Source organism: Mustelus asterias, chromosome 22 (assembly GCF_964213995.1).
Source record: "Mustelus asterias chromosome 22, sMusAst1.hap1.1, whole genome shotgun sequence".
Lineage (NCBI taxonomy): Eukaryota > Metazoa > Chordata > Chondrichthyes > Carcharhiniformes > Triakidae > Mustelus > Mustelus asterias.
Window position 1 is genome coordinate 24122716 of NC_135822.1, and position 22737 is coordinate 24145452.

At 43.5% G+C, this 22737-nt stretch overlaps 1 protein-coding gene across 6 annotated transcripts in view; it reads right to left on the minus strand.

Moving 5' to 3' along the window:
- Positions 1-21502, minus strand: part of dnajc16 (DnaJ (Hsp40) homolog, subfamily C, member 16) — a 47424-nt gene extending 25922 nt beyond the window's left edge. For 2 of the 6 annotated variants that reach the window (XM_078238939.1, XM_078238937.1), the window contains exons 1-10: positions 21350-21484; positions 20949-21052; positions 15267-15440; positions 12518-12584; positions 8558-8891; positions 6847-7031; positions 3246-3350; positions 1930-2088; positions 1272-1402; positions 338-521 (exon numbers count right to left, since the gene is read on the minus strand). In XM_078238939.1, coding sequence (XP_078095065.1) covers positions 338-521; positions 1272-1402; positions 1930-2088; positions 3246-3350; positions 6847-7031; positions 8558-8891; positions 12518-12584; positions 15267-15440; positions 20949-20980 — 1371 coding nt within the window. In that variant the 5' untranslated portion in view covers positions 20981-21052; positions 21350-21484. Of the gene's footprint in view, positions 1-337; positions 522-1271; positions 1403-1929; positions 2089-3245; positions 3351-6846; positions 7032-8557; positions 8892-12517; positions 12585-15266; positions 15441-20948; positions 21098-21349 lie in introns of all 6 variants that reach the window. The other 4 variants (XM_078238938.1, XM_078238941.1, XM_078238940.1 and 1 more) reach the window with 4 other exon arrangements.
- Positions 21503-22737: the final 1235 nt, after the last annotated feature.

The window sequence follows — 22737 nt, forward strand, 5'->3', positions numbered from 1 at the left end:
ACTGATTGATAGGCATATACAGCTAAAATTTATTACTCCTGATTAACATTCCTGTGACAGTCTGTCATTCATATTTTTCAATGTATTTTGAACAAATCACATCTGTGCTGACAGAGGAATCCCAAATAAATTAATTGTGCTCATCGGCCACATTACTATTAACTATTTTTCACTCATAATCAAATATAAAATGTGATTTTGGACAGTTAATTTTATGCTTGTAGTTACGTACGCTGTAAAGACTAGTGGCCCACGTAGATGGAAATGACAAACATGGACGCATTATCAAGCAGCAACTCAGCTTAAAAGTGGACTCAATAAAGGTTGTTCTACTCACATATGGTGTAGGACTGTTTCTCAGTGCTGGTGGGAGCAAGGCATTAACAAATGCTGGTTGACGTTCTGGATAGATATAAACAAATCTCAGAGTCGCTTTAGTATTCACCGAGGCAAAGGAGACAAAGGAGCGATACGCAGCCTGTAACCCATCTTTCTCTCGAAGGATTAGCAGGACACAATATCTGCAGAAATATGTAAGTGAAATCAACCACCCGTTACATCGGGCCAGAATCACCAAGTGAAAATTTAACAGACAAGAGATGCGATAAATAAACTAAGTACACAAAATTAATACATTCCTTAAAATTTTAAACAGATGTGGCAAATCGAACAGTCATTCATTTGTCATCTGGGCGTTGCCTTCAGCAATATTGCTTACTGGGAAGGTCTCAAAATAGATACAAGAGATGAGATCAAATAAGCAGAGTGGGAGTCCCAAGGACTAGAAGATACTTGATGCCAGATGCCCTTAGAATCAACATGAACAAATGCCATGTTAGAACATTCTTTTCCACTAAAGTGAGGAGGATGAATCTATTACTTTTTGAATCAACCCACAAATATCTGTTCTGCATTGGCACAGAAGTTTACGATGCTGATGATACTGATTTACTTGCAGTGTCCCAGTATACCCAACAGCACCTGGGAGGCCACCTCAAGCTACTGAATTGGTCCCCACCCCTTCCAGGAACCAGGAGATCGACTGGAAAATCCTAGGCAGCCTCCATTAACAGGCATTAATAGGCCCTTAATTGGTTAGGCTCATCCTGCCGACAAGAAAATGGTTTGGAGGCAAGATGGAACCGGGAAACCAGCACAAAGGTCAGCATTGCAATTCTTAGCACCCCTTAACAGTCGGATCCAGCTATCATCAGGCAAATTTATGCCAACATCCAAAGAAAACACACATATAATTGCTGCTAGTCAGTTACCTTTTCTGTTGACGGTATTGTTTCAGAGGGCACAAGTTCTCAAAAAGTTTCTGGCTTGTAAGACGAGGAACCGATAGGAATTTGTTACCAGAAATAAATTCATCTATTGCTTGTTTCTTTAATCCTTTGGTCTGTAAGAAATTATTCAAAACCATGAATTACTTTCCCAGCACCAAGAGCACAACTGTATCTAGTTTCTTTTTTAAATAATTCCTCCCCCGCTATCCTTTCCTCCCAGTCTTTGCTGAAGGCACAGATTCTTGCTGAGCTACTTTCATAGTCTTTCTCTGCTATCGAGCCATTTTTCTTCTGTAAGCTTAGACAGTGATAGTGAATGTCAATATTCGCTCAACCATAGAAAAAGGAACAGCGATGGTTCATATACAAAGGCTGGCCACATGTGCAAAATACCAGAGTAAGTCAAGACCAATGGGGCTATATTCCAGTGTCAGCATTTCAGAGGAGGAAAGGGAAAGTGGTGAAAATAAATTAGGAGTTCTCTTTTTTGGCGAAAGTGTATTTGTTGGATGTGGCAGCGAAAACAAAAGGTAGTTCTTTTTAGACTAATGTTGAGAAAAATTTGGGACTATTCTTGGGTGCCGTCCTCTGTTTATATCATTGAATAGAAATACTCAAAAAAAGATGATACAGTACATACCTGAATGATATCAGCTGCTTTGTCTACATTCTCCTTAAAAATCATTATGGTCGAGGTGTAACTACTTATACTGTAGTGAGCCAGGATTTCCTCAGTCATCTCTGTCCCAGTCTCCACAAAACCAAACTTAACATAATCTTTGAACTGGAAGGCAATCAGCTTTGGGAAGAAAAGTGTACGTCAGTCAGAATAGCAACATAATCATTTTCCACAATCTCTGTGTGCATTAATCCAATCAGTGAATTGCACTTAAAAATTATGGTAGATATTCACACTATATTCCTTCATCTGCACAAGACATTGAAGGTGACACTGAATGTCCCACATACGAAAAGTGGGGAACTAAAGATCCAGCAGATCCGTAACTGCTCTATAATTACAATAACTTATATTTAAATATGAAAAATTCTATAACATAACCACTTTCAAGAGAAACATCTCAGACCAATTTATTTAGAGAAAAGAGTTTTAAAACTAAAATATTGCATATTTTAAATTAATTAAAATGTGCTTTAGGGATTAAATGAAAGATTTCCAGCGCCTGAAGTTGTTATACTTTTATATGGTTCATTAACAATGGTCATCATTTAAATGCGAGTGAGATTTTTCCAATTGTGTTTACTAAAGTAGCTCCGATAATATTACTGCAACAAGATTCTGCTGCCCTCAACAATACCATCACCTCTGTAAAGAGTGGAAGAATAATTCACAGAGCGGAGATGTTTTGAGCTTAAAAATCAAAAGAAAATCTGTTTTGAGTGGTGGATGGTAGAAGGACTAGATAACAGATTTAAGATTTTGAGTAAGAGATGAAGGAGGAATATGTGGAGGAGCTTTTTAATGCAATGAGTATTAATGATCAGAATTTTGTTGCCTATGAGGGACAGCACGGTGGCACAGTAGTTGGCGTTGCTGCCTCACAGCACCAGGGACCAGAGTTCGATTCCGGTCTTGGGTGACTGTGTGTGGAATTTGCACATTCTCCCCATGTCTGCATGGGTTTCCTCCGGGTGCTCCGGTTTTCTCCCACTGTCCAGGAGGATGTGTAGATTAGGTGAATTAGCTATAGTAAATTCACGGGGTTAGGGTTGGGCCTAGGCAAGATGCTCTTTCAGAGAGTCGGTGCACACTCAATGGGCTGAATGGCCTCCTTCTGTGTCATAATGACTCTATATTTTGAAGATGACAGAAAGACCACAAAAAAAAAGAAAGTCACAGATTCAGATGAACTCTTGGCACAAATGAAAGCAATGCATAACTGCACCATTTCATCATTATACATGGCAATTCACAACAAATGGTTTAAGATGCATTACCTTGTACAACAGTGGCACTGCATACTTATGGTGAAATATTAATGCACGAGGCTTGTTGTCTTGTTCCCATGCAGACAAGAAATGCATATAATTCTTGTTGGTTACCTAAAAATATAATACAATTATCTAGTTACATTTTTAAATCTCAGGAGAATGTAGCCCATTTTTCCATTACCCTGTTGTTGCAATTCAGTTTGAGGATTTGACTGCACCATCTACACTGAAAATCCAAACCTTTAGCTGAGTAGTATCACTCTTGCCTCAAGAGTCAGACGGTTGTGAGTTCAAGTCCCGCTCCAGGGACCAGAGTACATTATATAATGAAAAAGGAGCAATACCCAGGCATACCTAAAACAAGGTGTTAAGTTGTTGAAGCTACAACACAAGACTACTTGCATGCCAAACAACATAAGCAGCAAGCGATACACAGAGCTAAGCGATTCGTGAATCTAACCATACCACATCCATTCGTGAATGGTGATGGATAAACAACTCATTGGAGGAGGAGGCAGCTCCCTCAATGATGGGTGAGCCCAGCACATCATTGCAAAAGATAAGGCTGAACCATTGGCAACAATCTTCAATCTAGTCAAGCTGTCCCTATATAGCTACAACACCGGCATCTAACTGGCATTGTGGAAAAATATATATTGTGGAAAAATATATCCTGTACACAAAAGTAGGACAAATCCAACCCAGCCCATTACCACTCCATCAGTCTATGCGCAATCATCAGTAAAGTGATAGAAGGGGGTCACTGACAGTGCTATCAAGCAACACTTGCTTAACAATAACCTGCCGATGGATGCTCAGTTTGGATTCCATTAGTCACTCAGCCCCTGACATTATTACAACCTTGGTTCAACATGGTCAAAAAGACTGAATGCCAGAGGTGAGGTGAGAGTAGCTGCCCTTGACATCAAAGCAACACTTGACTGAGTATGGTATCAAGGAGCCCTAGCAAAAATGTAGTCAAAGTGAATCAAGGGGAAAAACTCTCCATTGGTTGGAGCATGCCTAGCATAAAGGGAGATAGTTGTAGTTGTTGGAGGTCAAATCATCTCAGTTCAGGATATCACTGCAGAAGTTCCTCAGTAAGGTGTCCTCAGCCCAAACATCTTCAGTTGCCCCATCGATGACCTTCCTACCACCATAAGGTCAGAAGTGGGGATGTTAGCTGATGATTGCACAATGTTCGGCAACATGTGTGACTCTCCAGGTACTGAAGCAGTCCATGTCCAAATACAGCAAGACCTGGGCAATATATGGACAGGCTGACAAGTGGCAATAACAATCGCGCCACACAAGCACCAGGCAATGAACATTGCCAACAACAGAGAATCTAACCATTGCCCTTTTACATTCAGTGGCATGACCATCACTGAAACCCCTAATATTAACATCCTAGGGTTTACCATTGACCAGAACCTGAACTGGACTAGCCATATAAATACAGTGGCTACAAGAGCAGGTCAAAGGCTAGGAATCCTGCTTCGAGTAATTCAGCTCCTGACTCCCCAGAGCCTGTCCACTATCTGCAAGGCTCAAGTCAGAAGGCAAGACACATGGCTAAATGAATACAACTCCAACAACCCTCACAAAACCTGACACCATTCAGGACAAAGCAGCCCATTTGATCGGTACCCTTGCCACAAACATTCATTCCCTCCACCACCAAACCACAGTGGCAGCAGCGTGTACCATCTATAAGATGGGCTGCAGGAACTCGGCAAGGCTTCTTGTACAGCACCTTCCAAACTTACGACCACTACTATCTAGAAGGACAAGGGCAGCTGACACATGGGAACACCATCACCGGGAAGTTCCCCTTCCAGCCACTTACCATCCTGACTTGGAAGGATATCGCTGTTCCTTCACTGTTGCCGGGTCAAATTCCTGGAATGCCCTCCCTAACCGTGCTGTAGGTGTACCTACACCACATGGACTGCAGCAGTAGAAAGCGGCAGCTTACCACCACCTTTTTAAGAGAATTAATGATGGGGCAATAAATGCTGGCCTAGACAGCGACACCCACATCCGACAAATGAATTAAAAACACAGGCTGACTTCTGCATAGTACTACAAGAAAAGTGATGGCCCAGTGGTATTATCAGTAGACTATTAAGCTAGAAACTCAGTGAATGTTGGGGACCCACGTTCAAATCCCACCACGGCAGATGTTGGAATTTGAATTCAAAGAAAAAAATTCTTGAATAAAGAATCTACTGATTGTCGATTGTCAGAAAAACCCATCTGGTTCACTAATGTCCTGGAGGGTAGGAAATCCTGATGTGGAGATGCCGGCGTTGGACTGGGGTGAACACAGTAAGAAGTCTCACAACACCAGGTTAAAGTCCAACAGGTTTATTTGGTAGCAAATACCATAAGCTTTCGGAGCACTGCTCCTTCGTCAGATGGAGTCCCATCTGACGAAGGAGCAGTACTCCGAAAGCTTATGGTATTTGCTACCAAATAAACCTGTTGGGCTTTAACCTGGTGTTGTGAGACTTCTTACTGGGTAGGAAATCTGCCATCCTTACCTGGTCTTGCCGACATATGACTCCAGAGCCACAGCAATGTGGTTGACTCTCAACTGCCCTCGGGCAACTAGGGATGGGCAATAAATGCTTGCCAGCCAGCAACGCCCATATCCCATGAATCTCTTACGGATAAGATGTTAAACCAAGTCAAATCTATCTCTCAAGTAGACAAAGTTCCAATGGTACTATTTGAAGAAAAGCAGCGGAATTCTCTTGGTGTCCTAGTCAATATTTATTCCTCAAACAATACAGCTCAAACAGATGACCTAGTCAATAATTTGTTCTTGTTTATGGGGCCTTGTTGTGCTGTGTCTCCTACAAGAGGCTATAATACGTTGGTTGCATGGCACTTTGTGAAACCCTGAGGTTATGAAAGGTGTCATACAAGTACAAATTTGCCTTTCATTTTTCCTTTCAAACACAGTGCAAAGCTGACCCGAATAATCTTGGCATCAACATCAATTGTACTTTCAATTGGCTTCATATCAGAGTGTAAATGTTTAGTAAGAGATTTATGTATCTGTTGGAGAATGAATGATCACATTTATGTCACTGAGTTCTAATGACCTTTTAAAAGTTTGTCAGAATTTCTCAATTGTTTCAATCCATTTTGTAACATGCAGCCAGCTAACCGATATTTTAATTTATTTGGGTAGGGTTTTATGACTCTCAGATCATCCCTCCATTCCTAAAACGTTATTTTGGTCTTTTTCCCATGACATCTTTTCCCAAATTATCACAATGGCTCATCACCGTGTATCCTTTTCAGTACTAAGTAGGAAGTGACTATGTGATTCAGCCTAAGAGTGTACTAGCTATAGGGTGACAAGACTGGAAAATTTTGGCACCGAATAACCTACTTGTGCCACAGATTTAAAATATTCCACATACACTTTGCTAAAGCATAACACCACACCAGACATTAACTCAAGTCAAGGCAAGGCACATGTATCATAATAATTACTGCCCTGAAATTTTTAACATTTCAATAAAAGTTTATATCAATGAACACAAGAAAATCAGTGAGGCCTCATCCAGGCTGTGATTATTTGACTACACACCTGCTCCAAAAGGTTGCTTGGCAGAAGGTTTTCCACAAAATGTCTCAGATTTTCTCGAACTACAGTGGTTTTAAAGAATGTTACTCTTCCATTGATGACTCCAACAATTGCCGGGTGCTGATACACCCCGAGGTGATTTAACAGACGACGCTCATACCCTGAATCTATGACTCCAATCCCAAGGCCTGAAAGGAAATTCAACAACAGATCACTTATTCCCTGTCACTCCATGAATACTGACACGCTTTACTAGTTTGCATTTTATTTCCCCACAACCCGATCCCTCTAATTTTCTCTTTTCCCTCCGGGAAGCAGTGATTATGGGGCTGGGGGACCATTCCACAGGCTCTGGCTGTCCTATCACAGTTACCCAAGTAGCCATTCTTCACTTGATCCTGCACAGAGAGAACGAAAAAAGATGGTGCTGGAGCGAGGCGACTTCTTGCGAGCTGTCACCACCCAGCATACCCTCTAATTTCATCATTTACTTCCATTCTGTGCTTTTAAAGCTGAACTCACTCCATTCTGCACCCTCTCCTTTCCTTTTCCCCTACGTAGTCCATGAACGGTATGTTTTGCTTGTACAAGCGGCAGCACAGTGGCACAGTGGTTAGCACTGCTACCTCACAGCGCCAGGGACCGGAGTTCGACTCCCGGCTTGGGTCACCGTCTGTGTGGAGTTTGCGCATTCTCCCCGTGTCTGTGTGGGTTTCCTCCGGGGTGCTCCGGTTTCCTCTCTCAGTCCAAAGATGTGTGGGTTAGGTGGATTGGCCATGCAAAATTGCCCCTTAGTGTCAGGGGGATTAGCAGGGTAAATGGGTTATGGGGATAGGGCCTGGGTGGGATTGTAGTCGGTGCAGACTCGATGGGCTGAATGGCCTCCTTCTGCACTGTTGGATTCTACGATATAAGAAACAATACTTTTCACTATATCTCAGTACGTGACAATAATAAATCAAATCATTTATATGAAGGCATCAGAGTCGAGTTGGTTCTGCCTCTTCCATTGGCCGTACACAACCGATTCATAAGACCGCAAGATGTAGGAGCAGAATTAGGCCACTCGGCCCATCAAGTCTGCTCCGCCATTCAATCATGGCTGATATTTTTCTCATCCCCATTCTCCTGCCTTTTCCCCATAATCCTTGATCCCCTTATTAATCAAGAACCTATCTATCTCTATCTTAAAGACACTCAATGACCTGGCCTCCACAGCCTTCTGCGGCAAGAGTTCCACAGATTCACCACTCACTGGCTGAAGAAATTCCTCCTCATCTCTGTTTTAAAGGATCATCCCTTTAGCCTGAGGTTGTGCCCTCTGGTTCTAGTTTTTCCAACTAGTGGAAACATCCTCTCCACGTCCACTCTATCCAGGCCTCACAGTATCCTGTAAGTTTCAATAAGATCCCCCCCTCATCCTTCTAAACTCCAACGAGTACAGACCCAGAGTCCTCAACTGTTCCTCATACGACAAGCTCTTCATTCCAGGGATCATTCAACTCCTTTATAGCTCAGAGCCACAGAGGCCAATTGCAGCATCCAACTGACATCAGTTAACACAACAGAGACCAAAGGTTGCACCCAAGCCCTTTCTGGTTTATACATCAGAACACGGCACCACCTGTTGAGCCATCAAAAGTGCTCCTTGACTTTGAAGAGTTTCCCCTATCAAACAGAAACTTTGTCATCGATTATTTTGAGGCTGACATACCCAGAGGTTCCAACTCCTGCACCAGCTCCTTCCAGATTGGCTCAATGTGAACGCAGCTGAAACACCAATCGGAAGTCACTTTGATGAGATACAGTTTCTTGTAACTGTCTGGCACAACCTCAGTCATGTACTGCGAGAAATGCAGTAAGTACTTATCGTCGAATGAGTCACGGGCAGAATTAAACTGGAACTGAAAAAAGGAGTCATCGAAGAAGAAGCTGTCGTATTTGTGGAAACCCCGGAAGTGGTGCTGCGCATGTTGGAGATTCCCTGGCTGTCCATCAGCATCTCCGTACTTATCAAAATTCGACCTCCTCTCCTCATTTGAAAGAATCTAAAGCAAGAAAAGAGTTCATCAGTTGGCACAGTGAGCAAGGCTTTCACTCTAACTTCATGGGATGTGTAATAATGACACCCATAATACAGACTGGGAGCTATTTGTGCCCATCATCTTTCCATTGTGAACTAGCGTCAGGGACACGGGTTCGATTCCCAGCTTGGGTCACCATCTGTGCGGCGTCTGCACGTTCTCCCCGTGTCTGCGTGGGTTTCCTCCGGGTGCTCTGGTTTCCTCTCACAATCCAAAAGGCGTGCTGGTTAGGTGCATTGGCCATGCTAAATTCTACCTCAGTGTACCCGATCAGGTGCCGGACTAGGGGATTTTCAGAGTAACTTCATTGTGGTGTTAATGTAAGCCTACTTGTGGCATTAATAAATAAACTAAGCTAAACAAAAAGAGTATTTTTTTTGTACAGCTGAATTCATAAGTTCTAGGAAGTTGCATAAAGATTGCAATGTAAAAGAAAATACAAAAATAGAAAGAGATATATTGATGATTTGGCTAAGGTGCACAGCGTATAATTTCAAACTTTATAGATGACCAGAAACTCAGAAATGTAGTAAACAATGAAGAGGATGGCAACAGACTTCAGGAGGGCAGAGTTGAAACGGGCAGTCACTTGGCAGATGAAGTTTAATGTACAAAAGTGTGAAGGGATACATTTTGTTAGGGAGAATGAAAAAAGGCAATACAATTATATAGGAGGTGCAGGAAGAGAGGAGGGGAGTGTACACAAATCCTTGAAGGTGTAGGACAAATTGAGAAGATGTTAAAAAGGCCATTTGGAATTCATGCCTCTATTGATAGCAGCCTGAAGTACAAAACCAAGCTAATTATGTTAAACTGTTATAAAACACTAGCTCGGCTCAGTTGGGTGGCACACTTCACGAAGGATATCAAGTTCTTAGAGGATTCAACCATTGCTTGATCAAAATCCTGGAACAACTTCTACCTAGGACAAGGGCAGCAGACACATGGGGAAAAGTTAACTTAATTGGGTAAGAGTTGTTTCTTTAATTTGTATGCGTTTTAATAAAACTAAGTTTGAACCACAGTCCTTTGTTTGTCTCAAAGTAAGAGCACCTGGGTAAACACATTTATGAGTAATAAACTGGTTGAAGTGTCTGGCTAGAATATTTCACAGGCAGCAAAATATATCAGCGTTCCTTCATTGTCGCTGGGTTAAAATCCTGAAACTCCCTCACTAGTAACACCAAGAGTGTATCTACATCACATAGACTGCAGTGATAATTAGGGCAATTAAGAATGGGCAATAAACACTGGCCTTGGCACTCCATGAATTAATAAAAAATAATTCAGGAAATTTGATGGAGATGTTCAATGTGATCAACATTAACAAAGGGAAAGTGTTTCCAGTGATAGAAGCATCAATAATCTGGAGATACTGATCTAAAGGTAAAAGTACCAGATGTGAGATGAGGATTTGTTTTGTATATACAAAGTGAATTATGATCTGGAGGCAGATTCAACAAAAAATTACAAAAAGAAATTTGATAAATACTTGGAGGGAAAAATGAAAGGCCAAAGGAAAACAAAATGGGAAAGTAGGACGAGTTAGATAACTCTAAACTAAAAGATCTGGCAAAGGTACAATGGTCTCCTGAGGTACAATTGCTTCTAATGGAAGGATCTTCCCAGTTCCACAGGGGTCAGGCTTGAAAGTGAGACCAGGAAGAACTTCACAGAAGTTGATGTTGAGTCAGCAGACCAATACGTTCCTGCCTTCAGATGATCTTCACAGATGAAGGGTTATCACCTGGAAAGTTGGATACCAAACTGTATAATTAACTCCCTATTTGTGGGCTGATTGTGCATACCACTACAGGTGCCCCCAGTGCCAACAAGACTGACAGGGGCCTGAAGACTTGGCTGGTGACTCGTCTACAGGGCTGCACAAGGCCTCCGACAATCACTCATTGCTGACAATCCTCAGGGAGGGCTTCCCCTCCACAGGGGTGGTTTCACAACGTGGCCAGAGTCTTTAAAACAAAAGTTATAACACCTTCAGATGCATCAAGATTGACTCATGTGCCCTCATGTTCCCAGGCCCACAGTGGTAGCACCCAGCTCCAGCAGCTGGGCTGCCCTCCTTCCAAGGCTGAAGGTCCTCTGATTGTGCCTACAGCCTCAGGGGATGCTGATCTAAAGGTAAAAGCACCAGATATCATGGTGGATCCATGGGGCCTCTCAATTGTTGCCTCCAGGAAGATCTTCCAGGCAAGCATCCTGACAGTTAGAGCAGGGCCTGGACCTGGAAATTGTCCTAATGCACACGTATGCCCTAAGAGCAGATGATTCCTTCCTATGATAGCACATGAATCTGGTAGATGATCTGAAGATAAAGGGATAACCAGAGAAGACGTTTTCCTAAATGACTGTTTGTAGCAGACATGCCTCCAAGTTTCATGCCAGAGGCGCAAGCACAAATCAAGGCTTACAATCCAGCGCACTAGTGAGGGAAGATAGCAATTTAGGAGGTGCCATCTTTCGCACAAGATGTTATACCAAGGCTATTCCTGTTCTCTCCGGTGGACATAAAAGATCCCATGACGCTCTCTCAAAGAGCAGGGGAGTTGTCCCCAATGTCCTGGCCAATATTTATCCCTCAAATCAACATCACAAAAACAGATTGCTGTTTATGTGAGTGTGTTGTGTTCGCAAATTGCCTGCCATATTACTTACAATACAACAGTAACCATGCTATGGGGGCACAGTGGTTTGCACTGCTGCCTCATTCTCCTTGTATCTGCGTGGGGTTCCACGGAGTGCTTCGGTTTCCTCCCACAGTCCAAAGATGTGCAGGTTAGGTGGATTAGCCACGGTAAATTGCCCCTTAGTGTCCCAAGATGTGTAGGTTGGGGGATTAGTGGGGCAAGTGCATGGGGTAAGGGGTGGGCCTGGGTAAGATACTTTGTCGAAGAGTCGGTGCAGACCCAATGGGCCAAATGGCCTCGTTCTGCACTGTAGGGATTCTATTCTATTCTTCCAAAAGGTATTTTATTGGCTGTAAAGCACTTTGGGATGTCGAGTAGTCCTAAAAGGAACTATATAAATATGAGTCTTCATTTTTACATTCACAGAATGTGAAGTACCACGCCTGAAGTAGGTATTATCCTGATTTATTTGATCTCCACATGGACATGAACTAATATCAAATAGTATAGAATGTAGGGAAACTCAAGGGTTGTCAATAGTGCTGAGTCTATTTAGTGGCTTTATGGACTATAAGAAAAAATACCTATTGTAAATGGGTCTACAGTAGGAGCAGTATGAACTGTAACTTCTCCCCCATAGAATAACAATGAAAATATAATGTATAACCCATCTGACCAGACAATATTTGTGATGAGACACTTGATCTTTTGTTAATAACTCAAAGAACTGCTTTTTATGGAAAGATATTCTTGATTCTACCTACATAAAAGGAACTATTACTTAATTCATTAAGGAAATATCTATGCAACAATAGAGTAAAATAATTCAGGCTTCAGAAAATCCTGACAAAACTCAAACAAATAGCAATGGACTTCAGTCATTACACATTGTAGGAAATCTATGAGTAAATCTTTATATTATTTCTACACAAAGATTTGAATTACCTCGTATGCTTTGCTAATCTGAATGAACTGATCTTCTGCCTTTGGATCCTTATTCTTGTCAGGGTGCCTGAAAAATAAACAAACATTGCTACAATTTCCCCCCCACAGGGACACAAACAGTCACATCTTATTCTGCCGCAAGATTTTTCCACCAGCCCAACTACACAGAACTGACTTGTACATTTTTTAAAATAATTTTCATTTTGTTGTGTGCTTTTCTTTGCTGCTTTTCTCCCCTTCCCTTCTAAAGCTAGTGGGGGCAATTCTCCCATCCTGCTGCACTGCTTTTATAGTGGACTGGGAGACTCTAGTGATGGCTGATTCGCTCTGGATGTCCGGGTCTCTGCATGCCAGCTCTGTGCCGCAAATCAGCGTGGAGCTGCATAATGTATTCAGCTGCTCATTGTAATATCATTTAAATCCAATTAGTCGACACGAAACGGAAATCTCCAGGCCCACCCCCCGCCCCTCAAGTGGTTCACTCCACCGGGGTGGGGCAATCTGTGGCCCCAGAGGGTTTGCTGCGGAGGGGGAGGGGTTGTCCCCTGGGCGCTGCCACCATGGCAGTGCCAGCCTGGGCCCCAGGCACTGCCCAAGGGGCAAAGTGTCAATTCCCAGAGGGCATCTTGGCACTGCCCACCAGGCATCAGGTAGTACCAAGGGGCAGGGCCTAATGGGGGTGGGAACGGGGTGTCCTGCTGCCACTCTACATTTTGGACTGAGGGACAGAGTGAGGGAGGCCAGCTTGCTGGGGATCGGGTCGGGGCAGCCGATGGATCCGGGGTGCCGATCTCGACACTGATAAATCGTCAGTGGCCCGCTCAGCACTATGCTGCTGGCCTCACCAGCGGGAATAGGCCCTGCCCACTGATTTTTGCACTGATTCATGCTAGTGCACTCTGCAGTGCCCAGAGTGTGGGAGATTCATTTTTAAACTCCCGCTGAGAAAAAAACAGTGGGATATACTCCAGTTTTTACGCGAATTTGAATTTTTTGGGAGAATCGCCCCCAGTGAATTTTGTCGGCAACAATTCCACTGGTCCCCAGCTACCCTTAAGATTTCAACTCAAAGTACCCATTCGTTATCTGTGACTCTAGATTACAAGAAAATAGTCTGCCAACATTTAGAGCGTATCGCAAGTGAGCTCCATTCTGACCATACACATGTATTCTTCAGCAGTACTGCGATCAGGAGCAGAAACCTTGACAGATATTTCTCTTCCGTCTTGACTGAAATCAGCGCTGGTTATCTTGGGAGAGCCTCAAAGTATCTAAGAAATTTATGGCAGGGAACAAGGCCATTTGGTCTATTATGTCTCTGCCAGCCAAAAAAAAGTCATCCAGCCTAATCCCATTTTCCAGCTCTTGGTCCATAGCCTTGTAGGTTACAGCACTTCAAGAGCATTTCTGGGTACTTTTTAAGTGTGATGATGGGTTCTGTTGCTATCACTCTTTCAGGCAGCGAGTTCGAGACTCCCGCCACCTTACGGAAAGATAACTTTTCTCCGTTCCACTGTATTCCAATCACCGATTATTTTAAATTTACACCCTCTGGTTATGGAGTTCTCTGCTAAGAAAATAGATCCTTCCCATCCACTCTATCTAGATCCTTCATAATTTTATACACTTCAGTTAAATCTTCCCTCAGGTTTCTCCATTCCAGAGAAAACCACCCAGTCTAACCAGTCTTTCCCGAAAGCTAAAATTCATCATTCCTCGTGATTCCTAGCAACATTCACGAATTCTCCTCTTGTGTCCACTCTAATGCAATCCTTATGGCTTACTTACATACTGAATGATGCATTTAATCGCTAAACCATTAGAGAGCTCCAGCGACATACAATTTTCACCAACCAAGCTAGGAATACTTACAACATCTTTTCATACTAGACAGTGCCTTCATTCAGCGGGAAATATAACACCGCCCATTAAACAGAGAATAACAAATAGCCAAGTTGATTAAGACCATAAGACATAGGAGCAGAATTGGGCCACTCGGCCCATCGAGCCTGCTCCATCATTCAATCATGGCTGATATTTTTCTCATCCCCATTCTCCTGCCTTTTCCCCATAACCCCCGATCCCCTTATTAATCAAGAACCTATCTATCTCTGTCTTAAAGACACTCAATGACCCGGCCTCCACAGCCTTCTGCGGCAAAGAGTTCCACAGATTCACCACTCTCTGGCTGAGGAAACTCCTCCTCATCTCTGTTTTAAAGGATCGCCCCTTTAGCCTGAGGTTGTTCTCTCTGGTTCTAGTTTTTCCTACTAGTGGAAACATCCTCTCCACGTCCACTCTATCCAGGCCTCGCAGTATCCTGTTAAGTTTCAATAAGATCCCTCCTCATCCTTCTAAACTCCAACGAGTACAGACCCAGAGTCATCAACCGTTCCTCATACGACAAGCAAAGAGATTACAAGGGGTGCTCAGATGAAATCAAATTGTCGTTCAAACTTCACCAATGGTACAGCGCTTTAACAAACCTACAGATTTTGTTTCTAGTGTTGACAGGCTTTACTGCTTTCAAACCTTCTGTCCAGAGTTTCCTGAAGTTTGAAAGGCCAGCAAAATAAATCATACTGACCCCACATTCCCTTTCATGTGTTTCTTTAAGACCTGCCTCAGATGTCAGACTAGATTTATAAGGATGAACATTGCACTGGAAAAACGCAGTCCTTGGACACAAAGTCTACACACAGGTCTTTTCCCCAACCCAAAGATAACTAAAGTACAGGCAGAAACTCACCACTCCCGAGCCAGTTGTTTGTAGGCTTTCTTTATTTCTGCTTGGGTTGCAGTTCTGCTGACTCCCAGTGATCTGTAAGGATCAAATTCTATTCCATGGTAGAGAGGCGTGATCAGCAGAAAGACTAAAAGCGCTAGCAACCTTCCAAAGGATGCCAACTGTAAACCAGCCATTCTGAAAGTGATTTGAAATATGACAAATTAGGGCAATGATTCATAACAAGAGGAGTCAGGAGTTCAAAATGACTCGGGGCCTTAAAAAATACTTCATTCAGAAGCTGAATTACAAAACTGATTCGCCCACTGTCTGTCGGAAGCGTTTAGCATAGTGACATGTGATGATAAATGATGAACAGCAGCAGAATCTTCAGGGTAGCCATTTCTGGCTGAAAGAACTTGGGAAGAGGGTTTAAGAAACAAAAATGCAACAGCAGCAACCTGTTCAAAGCGGACCATTTATTTGAAAACTGCGTACAGTTTTTAGTTACGGTTCTCATTTTAAGGAATAACCACCCTTGTAACTTAATGCAAAAATATTGTTAAAGTTAATAAATATTCTCCACCTTTAAAAACATGATGCAGTTGGCATTCAGGACGGATTTGCGGTGATGTTAAACGGTAGGAGGATTAACAGAGTAAGGTATTTTCCTCTCCATCTCTCCTGATTATGGCTTCACAAGACAATGCAGGAGGTTTCCAAGAGTTAGTTTCGGCACAAGGACAGCCACTGAGTGCCGGCAGGCTACTCAACCAGAAGGCCATCACTGCCATAACCAAACCTGTCTTCAATCATACACTTGACGCTTTCCAGCATTTGGGGAACTTAGTTGATTTTTTCATTCCTAGTCCAGGGACACCGAGCTTGACTGCAGCACCTTTGCTGAGATCGGCCAAAGAGTATCAAACCCGAGGTCTTCCTGGTACAATGGCTCAATGGATAAACAAAAGAATCACCAGGAGAGCTGGATGCAGATTTGATCTGCTCAGTTCTTCATCTGAATGATACCAAGTATAGAAACATTGCATACAAGTTGGGTTACTGTACAGGCAAAATAGGCTGTATGGGGGGTGTGGTGAGATTCAATGCCTGATTGGCACAAACCTGGTGTCAATATTACCTAAAATCATCTAATACATCAAAAATATTTAAATTACAACTGTTCAAATGTCATAGCCATCAAAGGTAGTGAGTAGGTGAGCTTCACAGACTGCAAGATCTCAATTTCATTCCTGACTCCATTAAAACAGCAGCTGAACATGGGTACGTCAAAAAGAGATAGCTCAGGCACTGTCAAGGTATATTTCCTCAAAAGGGAAAGGTAGGGCAAACAAATCCAGAGCTCTCCAGATGACAAATGAAACAGAAATTATGATAAAGGCCTGTTTTGTGCTGTAGTTTTTCTATGTTTCTATCATGGGACTTAATAGGATGGAGGGTTATAGGTAGGCCTAAAAGGTAGGGATATGTTCGGCACAACCTGTGGGGCCGAAGGGCCTGTTTTGTGCTGTAGTTTTTCTATGTTTCTAAAGAAGAAAAGTGTGCTTATGACAGATATCATTTAGAAAATACAATTGCAAATCAGGCTGAATAAAGAACGTTCAGAGGAGAGGTGAAAAAGCAAATACTAGAAGCAAAGAGGGAGTATGACAAGAGACCGGCAGCTAACAAAAGAGATTCCCAAAGTCTTTTATTGGCATGTAAATAATAAAAGGGTAGTAAAAGGAGGAGGGCCGATTAGGAACAAAAGGGAATTTACATAACAATGTAATTAAAAAGAATTGATATGCTTTAATGGCAATTGCATTGTTTTAATACAATTACACTGTTAAAAAAGGTAATGGGCATTTCTATACCTATAAATTGGGATAGCAGGGACATTGGAAATGGGGAGTAGAGTAGACTGTGAACTAAGTTAATAACTCTCTCCAGCAAAGAAATGTCTTTGTTTTGACTTCACCATCCAGTATGGATCCAGTTAACATCACACATGGGAGCAGCAGCATAGTCCCTCATGGCAGGCTGGTGCAAAAGGTTAAATCTCACGAGATAAAAGGTGAGCTAGCTCGATGGGTGGAGAACTGGCTTAGCCATAGAAGACAGAGGGTAGCAGTGGAGGGGTCTTTTTCCGGTTGGAGGTCTGTGACTAGTGGTGTTCCACAGGGCTCTGTACTGGGACCTCTGCTGTTTGCGATATATATAAATGATTTGGAGGAAGATGTAGCTGGTGTGATCAGTAAGTTTGCGGACGACACAAAGATTGCTGGAGTTGCGGATAATGATGAACATTGTCAGAGAATACAGCAGGATATAGATAGGCTGGAACATTGGGCGGAGAAATGGCAGATGGAATTTAATCCAGATAAATGCGAAGTGATGCATTTCGGTAGATCTAATGTAAGGGGGAGCTATACAATAAATGGCAGAACCATCAGGAGTATAGACACACAGAGGGACCTGGGTGTACAAGTCCACAGATCCTTAAAGGTGGCAGCACAGGTGGAGAGGGTGGTGAAGAAGGCATATGGCATGCTTGCCTTTATTGGATGGGGCATAGAATATAAAAGTTGGCATATGATGTTGCAGCTGTATAGAATGATGGTTAGGCTACATTTGGAATACTGCGTCCAGTTCTGGTCGCCACACTACCAGAAGGACGAGGAGGCTTTGGAGAGAGTACAGAGAAGGTTTACCAGGATGTTACCTGGTATGGAGGGTCTTAGCTATGAGGAGATTAGGTAAACTGGGGTTGTTCTCCCTGGAAAGACGGAGGATGAGGGGCGACCTAATAGAGGTGTATAAAATTATGAAGGGCATAGATAGAGTGAACAGTGGGAAGCTTTTTCCCAGGTCGGAGGTGACGAACACAAGGGGTCACGGGTTCAAGGTGAGGGGGGCAAGGTTCAACACAGATGTCAGGGGGACGTATTTTACACAGAGGGTGGTGGGGGCCTGGAATGCACTACCAAGCAAGGTGATTGAGGCGGACACGCTGGGATCGTTTAAGGCTTATCTAGATAACCACATGAACAGACTGGGAATAGAGGGATACAAAAGAATGGTCTAGTGGGCGCATGAGCGGCACAGGCTTGGAGGGCCGAAGGGCCTGTTCCTGTGCTGTATTGTTCTTTGAAGGTATTAAATTAGTAGTCTGCATTTGTCTTTACCAAGGAAGATGATGCCACCCAGGCCATAGTAAAAGATGAGGTAATTCAGACACAAGAATGTTAAAGAGGATCTGTATTTAAGTTGATCAGGTACCAGTACTGGATGAGATGCATCCAAGGATACTGAGGGAAGTAAGAGTGGAAACTGCAAAGGCACTAGAGATAATTTTTCAGTCTTCCTTGCACTCTGGGGTGGTGCAGAAAACTAGCAAATTAATGTTACCTCTTGTTCAAAAAAATGTAAAGATAGGCATAAGTACAGGCTAGTCAGTTTAACTTCTATGGTGGGGAAACTTCTAGAAACAACAATTCGGGACAAAGTTAATAGTCACCTGAACCAAAGCAGGTTAGTTAAGGAAAGCCAGCATGGATTTTTCAGGGAAAATCATGTTGAATTAACTTGCTGGAGTTTTTGAAGCAGTAACAGAGTGGCTTGATGAGGGCAATGCTGTACATGGACTTCCAGAAGTCATTTGATACAGTGCCAGACTACAGATTTGTGAGCAAAGATATGGCTCATGGAATGAAAGGCACAGTAGCAACATGGATTTGAAGTTGGCTGAGTAAAAGGAAACAAATATTTTGGGGTTGGAGGAAGGCTTGTAGTGGAGTTCCCCAGGGGTCAGTGGGACCTTTGCTTTTCCAGATGTATATTTATAACCAAGACCTTGCTGTACAGGGCAGTTTCAAAATCTGCAGACAATAAGTGACCATAGCAAACTGAGAGGAAAATAAAAAACCCAAAAGGACATGGACAAGTTGGTGGAATAAACAGGCAGGTGGCAGATAATGTTTAATGCAGTGAAATGTGAGGTGATTTATTTTCGTAGGAAGGACATGGAAAGGCAATACAAGGGTACAACTCTAAAGGGGGTGCAAGGGCAGAGGAACCTGGGTGAATATGTGCATAAGTCATTGAATTTGAAAGGACAGGTTGAAAGAACGGTTCATAAAGCATACAGGCTTTATTAATAGGGCCATAGAGTAAGGAGGTTATGTTGAACTTCTATACTAGTTTGGCCTCAGCTGGAGTACTGCATCCAGTTCTGGGTATATTTTAGGATGCATATAAAGGCACTGAAGAGAATGCAGAATAGATTCACAAGAATGCTTCTGGGGATGATAAACTTCAGTTATGAAGACAGATTGGAGAAGTTAGGACTGTTTTCAATAAAGAGAAGGCTGACAGGGAGATTTGATAGCAGTATTCAAAATCATGAGGGATCTGGACAGAGTAGATAAGGAGAAACTTTTCCCACTTGTGAAAGGATCGTGAACAAGAGGGCACAAATTTAAAGCTATAAGAGAAAAAGCTTTTTCACACAGCACTGCCCGAGATTGTGGTGGAGGCAGGCTCAATCGAGGCATTCAAAAGGGAAACAGACTGTTATTTGAAAAGGAAGAATGTGCAGGAGAAGACTAAGAATGGCAGAAAATGGTGGCGGCACGGTAGCACAGTGGTTAGCACTGCTGCCTCACAGCTCCAGGGACCTGGGTTTGATTCCCGGCTTGGGTCACTGTCTGTGTGGAGTTTGCACATTCTCCTCGTGTCTGCGTGGGTTTCCTCTGGGTGCTCCGGTTTCCTCCCACAGTCCAAAGATGTGCGGGTTAGGTTGAGGCTATGCTAAAATTGCCCCTTAGTGTCCTGAGATGTGTAGGTTAGAGGGATTAGTGGGTAAATATATAGGGATGTGGGGGTGGGGCCTGGGTGGGATTGTGGTCGGTGCAGAGTCGATGGGCCCAATGGCCTCTTTCTGTGCTGTAGGATTTCTATGAAAATGTTTTAAAATCTCAGCAGGTCTGACAGCATCTGTGGAGAGAGAATGGAACTAACGTTTTGAGTCTGGATGACCCTTTGTCAGAGCATCTAGACTCGAAATGTTGGTTCTATTCTCTCTCCACAGATGCTGTCAGTCATGTTGAGATTTTCCGGCATTTTCTGTTTTTGTTTCAGATTCCAGCATCTGCAGTATTTTGCTTTTGATTAAGAACGACACTGGACGAAATGCTCATTCGGAGAGCAGGTGCAGACACGATGGACCAAATGGTCTCCTGCACTGTAACAATTCTGTGACTCTTAAATGGTCAGATTGGTTGCAGATTCCTTTCTTGAAGTTGCAAAGCCAATGCGCACGCAGAGTGGACAGGGCAAGTCCTCAATCTATCTCCTTGATTGCGCTAAAGGAACAATTCAAATGGAATAAATCTGCTCCTGACCACCACTATCCAGCAGCTCCTGCTGGGAAAGTGGGTGAATGGGCCAGAACAGGGCTACTGCCATACAACAAGATGCACTGGCCAGTGCAATACTGTAAGAAGTCTCACAACACCAGGTTAAAGTCCAACAGATTTATTTGGTACCAAATAACATAAGCTTTCGGAGCTCAGCACTGAGCTCCGAAAGCTTATGGTATTTGGTACCAAATAAATCTGTTGGACTTTAACCTGGTGTTGTGAGACTTCTTACTATGTTTACCCCAGTCCAACGCCGGCATCTCCACATCAGTGCAATACTCACAGACTGGACTCACACACGAAGAAAGGCCACATGGACAAAGTGCCAGAGAACAACCAGCTGCCATTGATCTGTGCACCAGCCTACAACCGAGAAGGGAGGAAATTCTGCAGGACAATAGAGAGGAGAAAAATCCTGGATCACTCAACTGACTAAGAGAGAGAGAGAGGAAAAAGAGAGGTTAAACTACATCACTTGGAAATATTTATTTTGATGATTACAGAATCCTTATCCAGCTAATGCTTCCCCCTTTTTACCCTGTCCTATTTAATGTTCTGTCTGCTGCTATTTTCTGGCCTGTCATTTGCCCCATTGTGCTCACATTGAGCAGCTCTGACTGACTGAGAGAGAAGCCGCCTTCCCCCCTCCTCCGGGCTCTCCTTGTCCCCCCGCTCAATACTCACCGACCCCAGTCCACACACCCGGAGTGATCCTGGAACCGCTCACATTTTACTCGACCAAAGAGAGGGGGAGGGGAGGAGAGAGAAAAAAAAGAGAATTAAAGCTAAACGAAAATAAACGGCTCGCTCCTCCTTGACGCCGACTTCCGCTTTTGCGCTGTCGCCTCTCGGCCCACTCCCAAGGGGGTTGCTATGGCTGCGAGGCCTGTGCCAAAAACCCACACAGCCGAAGCCTGCGGGCAGCATCTGTCACCCTGATCCAAGGAAACATCTCAAATAGCACTCAACTGCCAATCTAATCATCAAATTCATTTTTTAAAAAGTTTATTTCATTACTGTCACAAGTAGGCTCACATTAAGTATTAACATTTACATTTCATAAAGGGGCGGCACATTGGCAGAGCCGTTAGCACTGCTGCCTCACAGCGCCAGGGACCTGCTTTCAATTCCAGCCTTGGGTCACTGTCTGTGTGGAGTTTGCACATTCTCCCTGTGTCTGCGTGGGTTTCCTCCTGTGGGGGAGCACTTCAGCGGTCAAGGCCTCTGATCTTCGGGTAAGCGTTCTCCAAGGCCGCCTTCACGACACACGACGGCGCAGAGTCGCTGAGCAGAGACTGATAGCCAAGTTCCGCACACATGAGGAAGGCCTCAACCGGGATCTTGGGTTCATGTCACACTATCGGTAACCCACAGCTTGCCTGGACCTGCAGAATCTCACTGGCTGTCCTGTCTGGAGACAATACACATCTCTTTAACCTGTGCCTAATGGTCTCTCCACTCACATTGTCTGTATTAAGACTTGATTAACTGTAAAGATTCGCATTCTAATCAGTATTCTGTAACTTGAGTTTGTGTCTCTGTACGCCTTGTTTATGAGCAGATATCCACTCCATCTGACGAAGGAGCAGCGCTCCGAAAGCTAATGACATTTGCTACCAAATAAACCTGTTGGACTTTAACCTGGTGTTGTTAAAACTTTTACTGTGTTTACCCCAGTCCAACGCCGGCATCTCCACGTCGTGGGTTTCCTCCCACAATCCAAAGATGTGCAGGTTAGGTTGATTGGCCCTTAATGTTGAGGGGATTAGGGGGGTAAATATGTGGGGTTATGGGGATGGGACCTGGGTGGGATTGTTGTCAGTGCCCAGGCTCAATGGGCCGAATGGCCTCATTCTGCACTGTAGATTCTATAATTTTATGATTCTAATACTGCAATGAAGTTACTGTGAAAATCCCCTTGTCGCCACACTCCAACGCCTGTTCGGGTACCCTGAGAGAGAATTTTACCATGGCCAATGCACCCAACCAACACTTTCGGACTGTGGGAGGAAACTGGAGCACCCGGAGGAAACCCACGCAGACACAGGGAGAACGTGCTGACTCTGCACAGA